This window comes from Lepus europaeus, chromosome 17 (genome assembly GCF_033115175.1).
Source record: "Lepus europaeus isolate LE1 chromosome 17, mLepTim1.pri, whole genome shotgun sequence".
In the NCBI taxonomy this organism is placed as follows: Eukaryota; Metazoa; Chordata; class Mammalia; order Lagomorpha; family Leporidae; genus Lepus; species Lepus europaeus.
In genome coordinates, this window is record NC_084843.1 from 61,915,467 (window position 1) to 61,928,997 (window position 13,531).

A 13,531-nucleotide genomic window follows, 5' to 3' on the forward strand; every position below is an offset into this window, starting at 1 on the left:
TCTTCCAGGCCAGCTCTCTGCTATGGCCCAGGAAGGCAGTGGAGGATGGCCCAAGTGCTTGGGCCCTGCACCCCATGGGAGACCAGGAGAAGCACCTGGCTCCTGGCTTCGGATCAGCACGATGCGCCGGCCGCAGCGGCCATTGGAGGGTGAACCAACGGCAAAAAGGAAGACCTTTCTCTCTGTCTCTCTCTCTCACTATCCACTCTGCCTGTAAATAAATAAATAAATAAATAAATAAATAAATAAATAAAAGCTTAAAAAAAAATGTAACCTTGTGGGGCTGGGGCTGTGTCGTAGTGGGTTAAGCTACCATCTGCAGCACCAGCATCCCATATTGCACCTGTTCAAGTACTGGCTGCTCTACTTCCAATCCAGCTCCCTGTTAATGTGGCTGGAAAAGCAGCGGAGGATGGCCCAATCCTTGGGTCCTTGACACTCATTCCCTGACCTGGGTAAAGTTTCCTGGCTCCTGGCTTCTGCCTGGCCCAGCCCTGGCTTTTCATTTGGGGAATGAACCAGTGAATAGAAGATTGATCTCTCTCTCCCTGCTCCTTCTCTGTAACTCTGCCTTTCACATAAATAAAATAAACCACAATTTTAAAACTTTAACCTTGCTCAAGAAGAGATCTGGCCTTTCCTTGTGGTTTCCTGGAGGTAACCTGCTGCCCGATGGCAGTGTCTTTGTTTGCCCGAGGGCCTTGCCTGACACAGGAGTGTCCAACAAAGGGGCTTGGGCTGGTGGATGACCACCATGGAGACCAGCAATTGATTTAGGATGGAGCTTTGGATGATACAGCCAAAACTCTGGACACCAAAGCCCTAGCTGAATTTCCCTAGTTGGAAAAACCTTGTTGTCGTCCGTGGATTCTGAGTAGCAATGCACCCTGACTCTGTGCAGCGAGAGCAATGGAAGTTCCATATTTAGTTCTTCCCCAGACTCCACCCTAAATGCTTCTTTCCTTGGCTGATTTTATCCTGTATGCCTTCTCTGTAATAAGCTGTAACCATGAGTACATAGCTCTCAGTGGGTTCTGTGAGTCCTTTTATCAGAACTGAAAGTGGTTTTGGAAACTGCTCACACTAGCAGTTGGTATCAGAAGTAAGAATGCTCTCTGGTGGGGACTGTTCTCTCTAGCTCAGTAGTTCACCCAGACTCCTTGCCATATCCTTTTTCCAGTAACTGTATGATACCCTCCCACTATAACTCTAGGTCTGACTATATCATATGCTTTGGTTGCCATACAAGCAGAGTTGCATATTTCCACTGGGCTTTTGTCTTCTGCCATCACCACACACACACACACACACACACACAAATTGAAAACAGGGCTGGCGCTGTGGCACAGTGCATTAAAGCTGCAGCCTGCCTGCAAAGCTTCGGCCTGCAAAGCCCCGGCCTGCAATGCATGCATCCCATATGGGCACCAGGCAGAGTCCCGGCTGCTCCACTTCTGATCTTGCTCCTTGCTAATGTGCCTGGGAAAACAGCAGAGTATGGCCCAAGTGCTTGGGCCCCTGCACCCAGAGAGGAGACCCAGAAGCTCCTGGATGCTGGCTTCAGCCTGGCCCAGCCCTGATGTTGCAGCCATTTGGGGAGTGAACCAGCAGATGGAAGACTTCTCTCTCTGTTTCTACCTCTGTAACTCTGCCTTTCAAATAAAAAAAAAATTTTTTTTAATTGAAATCTATGCACAGTTTCTCATAATACACATTTTCATGAACTTTTCAGACACCTCATATGCAAGGGTTTCAAAAATTTTTCACCAAGAGGCCAGCTTTGTGGTATAGCACGTAAAGCTGCTGCCTTTGGTGCTGGCATCCCATATGGGTGCGAGTTCAAGTCCTAGCTGCTCTACTTCTGATCTAGCTCTCTGCTTTTGTCCCTGGAAAAGCAGTGGAGGGTGACCCAACTACCTAGGCCCCTGCACCTATGTGGGAGACCTGGAAGAAGCTCCTGGCCCCTGGCTTTGAACCTGTCCAGCTGTGGTTGTTGTGGCCATTTGGGGATTGAATCAGCAGATCTCTCTCTCTCTCTCTCTCTGTAACTCTACTTTTCAAAAAAAAAAATAATTTTTTAAAAGTTGTGCCAAAATAAACTTCTCTCTTAATTCCATTTTTCAGAAACCTTTTGACATACCCTCAGATTTCCTGTTGCACCTGAAGACAATATCCAACTGAAAGCCTACATACAGAATGAATTTTCAGTTTGTGTGCACGCTTGCTACATATTCCACACATCTAATGACCATTCCTGTAACTAGAGGCCGAGTAAATGGGCCGAGTAAACACTCACTTGTGCGCACACACATACGGGCACAACTACCACTGGATGGCAGAAACAACGACATTCACCGTGATATCCCACGTCTAGCGTGTGCCTCACAGAGATAGCTTTGTCATAAGAATCTGTTTAATGAGTGAATAAACACATATCTTTAAATACACTGAACACCAATTTTACCACCAAGAGGCCAGGCTGGGACTCAGTGGCTTGAAGCTCAATTTGTACCCTAAAAAGAGTGTTAATATATAATCAAGCAATTTCTATTACCTCAAAGCTAAGCATTTCTGAGGAAAGACAATTTTTACTTCCTTACCTAAAAATAATTGTGGCTATAAATACCATATTTTTTGTATTTACTAGCCATGCAGTATAATTGGATCTCTGTCCTTAATGTGCTGTACATTGTGATTTAATGCTATAACTAGTACTCAAACAGTATATTTCACTTTGTGTTTCTTTGTGGGTGCAAACTGTTGAAATCTTTATAGTAAATTGATCTTCTGTAGATAAAGAGAATTGAAAATGAATCTTGATGCAAATGGAAGGGGAGAGGGAGCGGGAGAGGGGAGGGTTGCGGGTGGGAGGGAAGTTATGGGGGGGGAAGCCATTGTAATCCATAAGCTGTACACTGGAAATTTATATTCATTAAATAAAAGTTAAAAAAAATATAAAAAAAAATACAATTAATGATTTGGTTGAATATTTTTAACAACTTTATTGAGTTGAAATAGCATGCAAATTACCCATTTAAAGTATGCAATTTAATGATCTTTAGTAGGTTCACAGAACCGTGCAACCATTAGCACAATCAATTTTAAAATATTTTCATTACTCTAAAGAGAGAAAGAGGGGCCAGCATGGTAGCATAGCCAGTAAAGCTGTTGCCTGCAGTGCCGGCATCCCATATAGGTGCTGGTTTGAGTCCTGGCTGCTCCACTTCTGACCCAGCTCTCTGTTATGGCTGGGAAAGCAGTAGGAGATGGCCCAGGTCCCTGGGCCCCTGCACCCATGTGGGAGACCTGGAAGAAGCTCCTGGCTCCTGACTTCAGATCAGCACAACTCCAGCCATCGTGGCCATCAGGGTGTGAACCAGAGGATGAAAGACCTCCTCTCTCTCTTTCTCTCTGCCTCTCTGTAACTTCCAAATAAATAAATAATTCTTGAGAGAGAGAGAGAGAATCTCTTTCCCAAAAGAAGTTAACTTCCCATTTTCTCCAAAATGCTCCCCATCCTCACCTCTAAACAAGCACTGACCCACCTTTTTGCCACAGAGATTGGCCTATTCTGAACATTTCATATAAAAGTAATTGTATCCCTAGGTGCATTTCATATAAATTGCTCCTAACCTTAGGCAACCACTAATCAACTTTGTCTCTATATGTTTGTCTATTCTGAACATTTTATATAAATGCAACAGGTGCTCTTATTTAACCAGAGTGTTTCACTTAGCATATCATTTTCAAGATTCACACCATTACTTCACTCCTTTTCATTGCTGAATAAAATACCACCATTTGGCTATATCATATTTTGCTTATCCATTTATCATAGAAGGATTTTGTTCCTACTTTTTGGCTATTTTGAACAATGCTGCTATGAAAATTCACATACCCATTTCTGTGTGGATGTGTGTTTCTAATTCTTTCTGGTATGACATCCAGGAGTGGAGTTGCCAGGTCATATGCTTAACCTTTTGAGGAACTTCTGAACTGTTTTCCCAAGCCTTTGCACCATTTACAGTCTTACCGGGGTTCCACTTTCTCTACATACCTTGTCATTTCTTGCCATTTACAGTGTGATTGTCTGGATATGAAATGGCCTCTTGTGATTTTGACTTGCATTTTCCTAATGTCTAATGCTGCTTGGCACTATTTTTGTATGCCTCTGGGTCATTTCTGTATCTTTCTTGGAGAAATATCTATTCAGAACTATTGTTAATTTTAAATTTCTTATTTTTTTATTATTGAGTTGATTTCCAAATGTTCTTATATATTTTGAGTACAAGTCCTGTATCAGATACATGATGTATAATTGTCCCCCCATTTTATGTCTTTTCATATTCTTGATGATAGTTTGTAGAACAGAAGCTTTTAAAATTTTTATAAAGTCTTATGTGTTTTGGGGCCAGCGCTGTGGCACAGCGGGTTAATGCCCTGGCCTGAAGCGCCGGCATCCCATATGGGCGCCAGTTTTAGTCCCAGCTGCTCCTCTTCGATCCAGCTCTCTGCTGTGGCCTGGGATAGCAGTGGGAGATGGCCCAAGTCCTTGGGCCCCTGCACCCACATGGGAGACCCAGAAGAAGTTCCTGGCTCCTGGCTTCAGATCGGCACAGCTCTGGCCGTAACAGCCATCTGGGGAGTGAACCAACGGATGGAAGACCTCTCTCTCTGCCTCTCCTCTTTCTGTATAACTCTGACTTTCAAGTAAATAAAAATAAACCTTAAAAAAAAAAAGTCCTATGTGTTTCTTTTGTTGCTTGTGCAAAAAGGCTAGCTGGGATTTTGATAATGATTGCATTGAATTTGAAAATCAATTTGGGGAAAATTTCAATCTTAAAAAAAATTAAGTCTTCCAGTCTATGGGAATGCATTTTTCCTATCATTCCAATAATTTCCAGTATTTATGTTCAGCTTCCCTGCAACATACCTTGTTAAGAGACACAACGCAGGTTTATATTACCTTATATGTGTCCAAAGTACATGTGCTGGCTGAAGCCAGACATTTTGGTTAAAATCCCAGCACTGCTGCGACTAGTTATGCAAATATGGACAAATTGTTTAACTTCCCTAAGCCTCTGTTTTTTCTGACAGGCAGAGTGGACAGTGAGAGAGAGAGAGACAGAGAGAAAGGTCTTCCTTTTACCATTGGTTCACCCTCCAATGGCCGCCGTGGCCGCCGTACTGCGCTGATCTGAAGGCAGGAGCCAGGTGCTTCTCCTGGTCTCCCATGCAGGTGCAGGGCCCAAGCACTTGGGCCATCCTCCACTGCACTCTTGGGCCACAGCAGAGAGCTGAACTGGAAGAGGGGCAACCGGGACAGAATCCGGCGCCCCGACCGGGACTAGAACCTGGGGTGCCGGTGCCGCAGGTGGAGGATTAGCCTATTGAGCCGCAGTGCTGGCCTGGCCTCCGTTTTTTCATCTGCCAAATGTAAATAATAATACATAACTCACAGAATGTGAAGATCAATGATAAATTTGAGACACTTAGCATAGTGCCTGGAGCACAGTAAATGCTGTCTTAGCTATTAGTATTATAGCACTAAGACAATTCCTCAAAATTAAATATTTTGATTTTTAGTAGTGGTTAGAGACCAACATCTCCCTCAAGCAGGTTTCCCCATCTCTTTGGGTTTCATTAATTTTGTATCTTGTTTCTCTCAAGTTTTCTGTTTTCTTGGGAATGATGAATCAAGCTGATAAAAAGCTTCAGTTTCTGTCTCAGTGGGAGAGGTCCAAAAGAAAGGGCTGGCCAACTCTGCATGTCTGCCCTTCCTTCCCTCGTAATCCAGTGCATACCAATACAGACAGGATTTCATAACCCTTATCCCCTACAGCCCAACCTCCACACAGAGGGTTTTTTGTAAAAATTCTAAGTCACATCATCCACTGTCCTGATCAAACTCTTTGTGACATCTCTCTCAGAATAAAAGCCAAACGCAGTACAATGGCTTTATAAGAATTTTAAGCCTTGTAAGGGCCTATGTGGTCTGATGTCTGGGTACTGTTTGACACAAGCTCTACTTGCCATACCCTGTCCTAGTCTTTCCTCAAAACTGCAGGCATATTCTCGCCCTGGGGCCCTTCATGTGCTCATTTTCTTCTGTCTAAAAATCTCTTCCTCTAGATACCCACATGGCTTCCCCCATCTCCTCCTTCAGAAGCTGAATATCCTAACAAAGTCATCCCTCCACTTAATTTTATTTTCTCCCTAGCACTTGAAACCACATTCATGTGTTTGTTTTCTCCCATAGGATATAAGATACATGAAGACAGAGATTTTAATGTTTTGTTCCCTGCTGTATCCTGTGCCTGTAACACAGGATAACATTGCTTTCGGTCACATGGAATGCTAGTTCCCTGCTTGATCATGGATTCTCCCATAAAACTCAAACGTTTCTAGACAAAGTCCTATCCTTCAGACGTTTAGGAAATGTGAGCTGGTTTTACAGTGGGTGGATGGAAACAGAACTAGAAACACAGAAAGGTTAAAAGGTATCTGCTTCCCACCCCCATCATATATACCTTTTGTTTTGAAGGTAGGTTTAATGACTTTATAATTGTTATTTAAAGATGGATCTCCTATTCCTCTGCTTTCTCCAACAGCATGGTAGTTCTCTTGGTAACAAGATCATAGGTTAGAAGATCATGCTTTTGATAGCCACAACTTTGCAGCTGGAGGACACAGCAGCACGCTGGGAGTTGAAGTACAATTCCCAGAGTTCATATCCAGGAGGATTCTGGAGAGAACCAGGCTGGTTGGTTTGTGTATGTATATCTATATAAAAGGCAGAACTAGCTGTTGCAACTGCTTTGGAGGGTTTAGCAGCAGGCATTGAGAAGGAAACTACATTTCCCAGAGTGCACCTGCAGGAGGATTCTGGGAAGTGTGGCAGAAGCAGCAAGAATTCCTCCAGGAAAGGGAAGCTGTTTGAACTTGAACGTTTGGAATTTCCTGACTTCTGCTGATTCTTGAGGCCTAGGAAGGTGCCCCCACAAGATTCCAGAGTGAGTACAGCGAAACGGAAACCTGTTCTGATTCTCCGTGGAGAAAGGCTTTTCCAGGGCTGCACAGTCGCGCTGTACAATTGTGCCTTGGTCTCCGAGAGACCCGGGCAATGACCACAGCTTTGCACTCTGTAACCGCAGCTAAGTATTTTCTGATACTACTTTGGAGAGATGTTTAAAACTGGAACTGCCTGACTTCTCACGCTGTGCCTTGATTTTTGAGTAAAGGGAAGAAAAAGAATTGTTCTGGAAGCCGGGCACACACTGCTCAGCGAGGCCTGCTGTGTGTTTCCCAGCCGTCTCCAGGGGTGCACTCCGTCCTCACAGAGGCCTCTCCCAAGCCCCACCTGGCCTCCTCCACGTGCACACAGGCACGAAGAGAGGAGACTGGCTTCTGTCTTGCTGCTATGCTTTATAAATTAATCTTTCTTCTGGGAAGATGAACAGAATAAAAAGCACGTGTGAGTCGTTTGCTACAGACGTTTCAGAGAAAAACGGTTCCTCTTAAGGACCTTGCCCTATCATTTAATAGTTTTTAGTAAAATAAACATGAGATGAATTCTTATACTTACATGTAATGTTATTAATATATAACATTAACTCATCTACATACGTTTAAATGGAATGTTACCACGTTACCTTTCCTCTCTATCAGACTTTGCACTTTAAAACAGAACTTGAAGAGCTCTGTGCCCACCAGCTCCTGAGTCAGCAGGCCGTGGTAATCCCTGCGGCTTAGGTGGATACAGTACCAGACACGGGGCAAAGCGAGAGGGCCAGCGCAGTGAGCCACGCGCCTCCTCCGTAGTCATAACTACAGCCACACAGTTCCTGCAGTTCCCAGGCTCCAAGAAATATGCCAAAGGGATGGATTCACTGCCTTGGCTCGCAGGGAATGTGGTGAGGTGTTTATGTGAACGGTGCCCCGGAAACAGGCTCACTGAGCACTGGGCCCAGGAACTCCCGTCTCTCCATACTTTCATCTTCAAAGAAGTGTGTACACGTGGTTAAACATTTTTCCAGTTCAGAAATGAAAAAAGTACCTAAGTGAATAAGCCTTAAGTATAGAAATGAATGAAGTAAAAAATCACAAAGCTCCTTTTCAGTTCTGGTCTCCGTCCCACCCCCCTAAGTGAGTCGCTGTTGGCAGTGTGGTGTGTGCTTCCAGTCACTTGAAAGATAGCAACAAGTATGCATCCCACTGATGCGAACTTGGACGTGCGTGTGCCTCTCTTTGTGAATTAATGAGCTCATGGTAGCCAATCAAATATCATTTGCTTTTTTGTTCCTCCAGCTTAATTAAAGTACCATTGACAAATGAAAGCTGTATCTCTTTACAGTGTTGAAGATGATGTTCTGCTACATGTGTATATTATGAAATGTAAATCAAGCTAATTAACATATTAATCACCTCACAAACTTAGCTTTTTTTTGTGGTAAGGACATTTAAGATCTTTTCTCTTAGTAATTTTCATGTACTCAATATGATATTATTATTATATTATTTTTATTATCATTCTTATCACTAATTGTCATCTGCCACTCGGCAGATCCCTGCAAACATTCATCCTGAGACTTTGCACCCTCTGACCCACACCCTCCTTGCTTTTCTTACTTAATGTATTCTGAATATCTTTCCCTTTTACCACAAATATACTTTTGGCTGTTATGTCATTGTTTATTTCTTAACAGCTGTTTATTATTCCATTTATCATAATTTTTTATTAACATTCTTATTACATATCCTTTCCTTCCTAGGATAAATTCCTAGATGTGGGACTGTGAGGTGAAGAGCTTCTTACTTAACATTTAATCTCCCAAAATACTGTACCTTCCCTGAGTTACGTAAGAGCCAGAAGTATTAACTTTAAATACATTTATTACAGAATATCATATAGGCCCTTGGGTTATTAAACTAGGAATTATACTTTAATGCTCTCTCAAAGAATGCTTTGCCACCCAAACATCGCATACTGCCTGTGTGAAGTTAGCTGTTTGTTCTCTATCTTCTGCTGCAGTTCTTGAGGGTAGGGAATTTCATTCTGTACATTTTTGGGCTCCTTACGGAAACTTGCATAAAGTCAGTACTTAGTAAGTACTTTGTTGAATCTCATTTGCTAAATATATTTCACCCTTGGCTAGGACATAGGTTGTAGCCAAAACTATCCAAGTATTAGTCATCAGTGACTCATAATTATGCAACCAAGAAGTAGGACTGAACTTTCGCTCTCCCTGGTGGCTTTGTGTCACAGCTTGCTTCCCCTGGGAATACAGTCGAGGGGGCTGCTGTTTAGCTGCACTGGTTTTCTAATTTTTTCAATGGACGTCCTTGACTTTTTTACTGAGGCTGTAAAAGGCACTTTTCATGGGGAAGGAAATTCTTAACTGATTCATAATTTAAAAAGAACTATTTTCTGCCAGATAGATTCTTTAGATACCAGATTTTTTCCTTTCCCAATGAACTCCCAAAAAAAAAAAAACCCAGAAAGTACCTTGGGCCCATGTGCCTTTCCCTAGGTGCCTTTCCATGATTTCAGCGTTTTCTTATCTGCGGGATTCCCCTTACTTCGCTCCCAGGGGCCCCGTTTTTGTGGCTCTGCAGATCACACGGGCCTGTGACGTATCAGCCAGGGTAACCCCAGCTGCTGCAGCACGTGACGTTCAAAACGCCAGTGGCTTCCTATGCAGGAACTTTATTTCCCATGCACAAATGGCCCACTGCAGCGGTCTCAGGTTTGTGGGCGGCTTTTCTCCATGTAACGGCTGAAGGATCCAGCCGCAGCACCTAATGGCTCGGCCTTTCATCTGGGAGTCTTCAAGCAGAAGGGAAAAAAAAAAAAAGGATGGAGAAGACATCCCTGTTTCTTAACTACAGCAGCCCTGAAGAGATCCATGTCACTTCCACTCACTTTCCACTAAGACCCAGACTTCTACCTGCCTAGCTACAAGGGAGGAGGGAGATCTAGGCTTTGGCTACCTGGACACCTCCCACAGTTTGAGGGAGGAGCACAGATTTTTTGTGGCTGGTTAGCTGATTCCTCACAACAGTCTATTAGGCAGGTGGAAGAGGTTTCACTTCTGTAGATTAGCAAACAAATGCTGTGAAGGGGCGATCCCATAGCTGGTTAGAGGTAGAAATGTGTTTTAGAAATCCCATCACCTGAGTCCTATTCAGTAGCTCTTTCCTTACTCTTACAAAATGATCCTACCCTGACTTAAAATAGAACCCTCTTGGTGATCCACAACTTGAACTTGCATATGATGATTCTTTGGTTTTAACTCCTCTTTTCTCTAAGGGCCTGATAATGTCCCTGTACTGTGGAGTAGCTTGGAGGAGCAAATCTGGGTGCTTTAGGCTGCTGTCAACCTATGTCACTAAGACACGGTGAGTTTTGAACAACCTGAGCTCTGATTAGTGTACCTTTGGCCTATTAAGTTATAAAATCTAAGTATCTCAGTCTTGAAGATTCGTCACGTGTGATAAAATTACCCATAATGATGTTCATTGCATATTGTTTATAATTTGAAAATGTCTAAACTAAATTTCTAATATCAAATGTCTCACACTTGTACATAGGTTCTATTACGTAAAGGCTTTGTCTTTTCCATTGTGGTACCGGTAGTGCATAAGACAGGACCTGACATATAACAGGCACCAAAGTACTGCTGAGTACATGAACAGTAGCAGTGAAACTAAATCAAGTACATTCACGATGGAATAGTAAACCTATAAAAATGACACTGGATATTTCGTGAAGGTTCTTGAAAATAAGGTAATAACTACAACCCCACCCCCTGTCCAACCAAAGAAGTAAATTTCATTTAAAGTGAGACCAGAAAAAAAAAAAAAAAAAAAAAAAAACCTACAACACAGAAGATGATTAAAGGACTTTTACTGTAGCCTGGAGAAATTTGAAATCACTAACCTAGGGCCGGCACTTGGAGTAGTGAGTCAAGCTGCCACCAGTGGCGCCGGTATCTCATATGGGCACCACTTTGTACCCAGCTGCTCCATGTCCAGTCCAGCTCCCTAGTAATGGCCTGAGAAAGCAGCAGAGGCTGAGCCAAGTACCTGGGGCCCCTGCCACTCTCGTGGAAGATCCAGATGGAGTTCTAGGCTCCTGGCTTCAGCCTGGACCAGCCCCAACTGTTGTGGCCATTTGGGGAGTGAACTAGTAGATGGAACATCTCTCTGTCTCTCCCCGTCCACTCTCTCAGTAACTCTTTCAATTAAATAAATTAAAAAAAAAATCACTAACCAGCTGTTTTAAGTCTAAGAGGTTAAATTTAAATCATCTGGGGTAGTTGTTTGGCCTAGCAGTTAAAACGGCAGTTAGAACACCCACGTCCCACATTGCAGTGCCTGGGTTTGATCCCATTCTCCAGTTCCTAACTTCCGCTAAAGCAGACCCTGCGAGGTAGCCATGATGGCTAAAGTAAGTGGGTTAGTGCCACCCACTTGGGAGACCTGCATTGAGTTTCCAGTTTCTGGCATTTGGGGAGTGAAACAAAGGAGAGGGGCTCTCTCCTTTTCTCCATGTATCTATGCCTCTCAAATAAACAAATAAAAATCTAATTAATAGATAGTTACACCATCTATGTATTGTGGTCTGAGAACCCCCAACCTAAGGAAGGAGTTTAATTTGTAATCCTGACCCAATAATCACCAGGAACACCTTGCAAAGCTAAAATGTAAATACAGTTGTAAAACCCCTTAGGAGGGGAACACACCCAACCATGGCTTCCCCCACAGAAGGCCCTGCCAAACTTGAGCGCCCAGTGCAAAACTTAGAGGGGTATAAACATACAATCCTACCTGAGCAAGAGTGAGCAAATAACACAGTTGCAATCCTTGTTTTAGATTTTGTTGGACTTCTCGGTTGTCTGCACTTTCTCAGATTGAGACTCAGAATAAAAGCAGAATTATCGAGCAGTCTAAGAAATATGTTGACGTGACTAAATATATTTAAAAGTGAACCAAAATCATGAGAAAAGAATTCTAGCCTATCAACACAGAATGTTTTATTATGTGAAAAAATGTTTTTTTTTTTTGTTTGTTTAAGGAAAAAGGCTGCAAATGAGTAGATATGGTTGATTCTAAATATACCCACATGTGTATTGGTACATAATATGAAAGTACAAAAAAAACTTTGTGGAAGAATGGAATTAAAAATTTCGCATTTTGGTGCAGATAATTGTGAAAGCCAGGTATATGCAAGGTCTTTAAAAAGTTCATGCAAAATGAGTAAGAGGCAAAACCCTGTGTGGCATGATCACTCTGAAGTGCAGAAGTGAACAATGATCAGCTCTGAGTAGTGGGATGGTGGATGGTTTCCCTTTTTAAAAAACTGATCATCGTCTTTCTGTGTTTTAAAGAATGACTGTTTTTATTGTCACGTAAGAAAACACAAAATTAAAGTAATCTGAATATTTGCAGTCTTGGTAATCCTAGCATAATGGAAGGGAGGAGTTCCTCACTGAGAAGCGTGTAAGGCACTTGTGTGTCTCAGTCTCTAGTGAGGCCCTGCCTGGGTGTAACCCTGAACCTGGGTGGTGTTGCAGGTGTTTTGCTTTTGAGGGTCATTAGGGCAAAGCACAGGTTGTGCCTCTCTTTTCGGAAGGCAGCAGTGTTTGTTCTGTTGTTTATATTTGGTAATTTCTGAGTGGCACATGTCTCTCCTTAGACATGTATCGAGTTTGTACCCCAGGGGGCTGCAGTCACTCAAAATAAGTTTAAAAATATCAGGAGTCTTAAAAGATCAAGTTTCTTTTGTCTTCTATTAACACAGAGCTCACTGAAACCCCTTTGATCATACCATGTTTCTAAGGATGCCACTGGGGAGCCTTTGTCATTTTGCTTTGTATTCTCACGTTGAGTCAACTTTGCCTACTAGTAATTTCACAGCTCTTATAGAAAACATCCGTAAATATACTTGACAGAATACACTATGTACCCCCAAGTCTGATTTAGGGCTTCTGACCGGTAAAAACAGATAATGCCGAGGCCCCAGGAGAATCTGCCTCAGTCACCATTACACCTGGCTTTCCCAAGGCACTTGAAGGGATGTACCTAAACCGCCCTCCATCCCTCCCTCCCTCCCTCCCTCTCTCCCAGTCTTCCTCCCTCCCTCCCCTCCTCTTTCTTTCAAGATCTATTCATTTATTTGAAAGACAGAGACAGTAAGAGAGAAGGAGAAAGGAGAGAGAAAGAGAGAGAGAGAGAGAGAGGTTCTTCTATCTGCTGGCTCACTCCCCAAAGTGATCCAAAGCCAGGAGCCTGGAGCTTCTTCTGGGTCTCCCACGTGGGTGCAGGGGCCCAAGGATTTGGGCCATCTTCTACTGTTTTCTCAGGTGCATTAGCAGGGAGCTGGACCGGAAGTGGAGCAGCCAGGACTTGAGCCATGCGCATATGGGAATCTGGCACTGCAGCTGGCAGCGTAACCTGCTGTGCCACAACGTTGGGCCCCTATGGTTGATGTTGTATCACTGTACTTGTTTTCCTCTCACTCCATTGCATG

General features: G+C 43.2%; 1 protein-coding gene across 5 annotated transcripts in view; it reads left to right on the top strand.

Moving 5' to 3' along the window:
- NUDT13 (nudix hydrolase 13) overlaps positions 1-13,531 on the top strand; it is a 41,519-nt gene that overhangs the window by 10,182 nt on the left and 17,806 nt on the right. Inside the window, exons 1-2 of one of the 5 annotated variants that reach the window (XM_062215069.1) lie at positions 6,909-7,013; positions 10,310-10,398. The exons of 1 other annotated variant lie outside the window; for it this stretch is intronic. In XM_062215069.1, coding sequence (XP_062071053.1) covers positions 10,319-10,398 — 80 coding nt within the window. In that variant the 5' untranslated portion in view covers positions 6,909-7,013; positions 10,310-10,318. 3 more of the 5 variants (XM_062215072.1, XM_062215071.1, XM_062215070.1) reach the window with 3 other exon arrangements.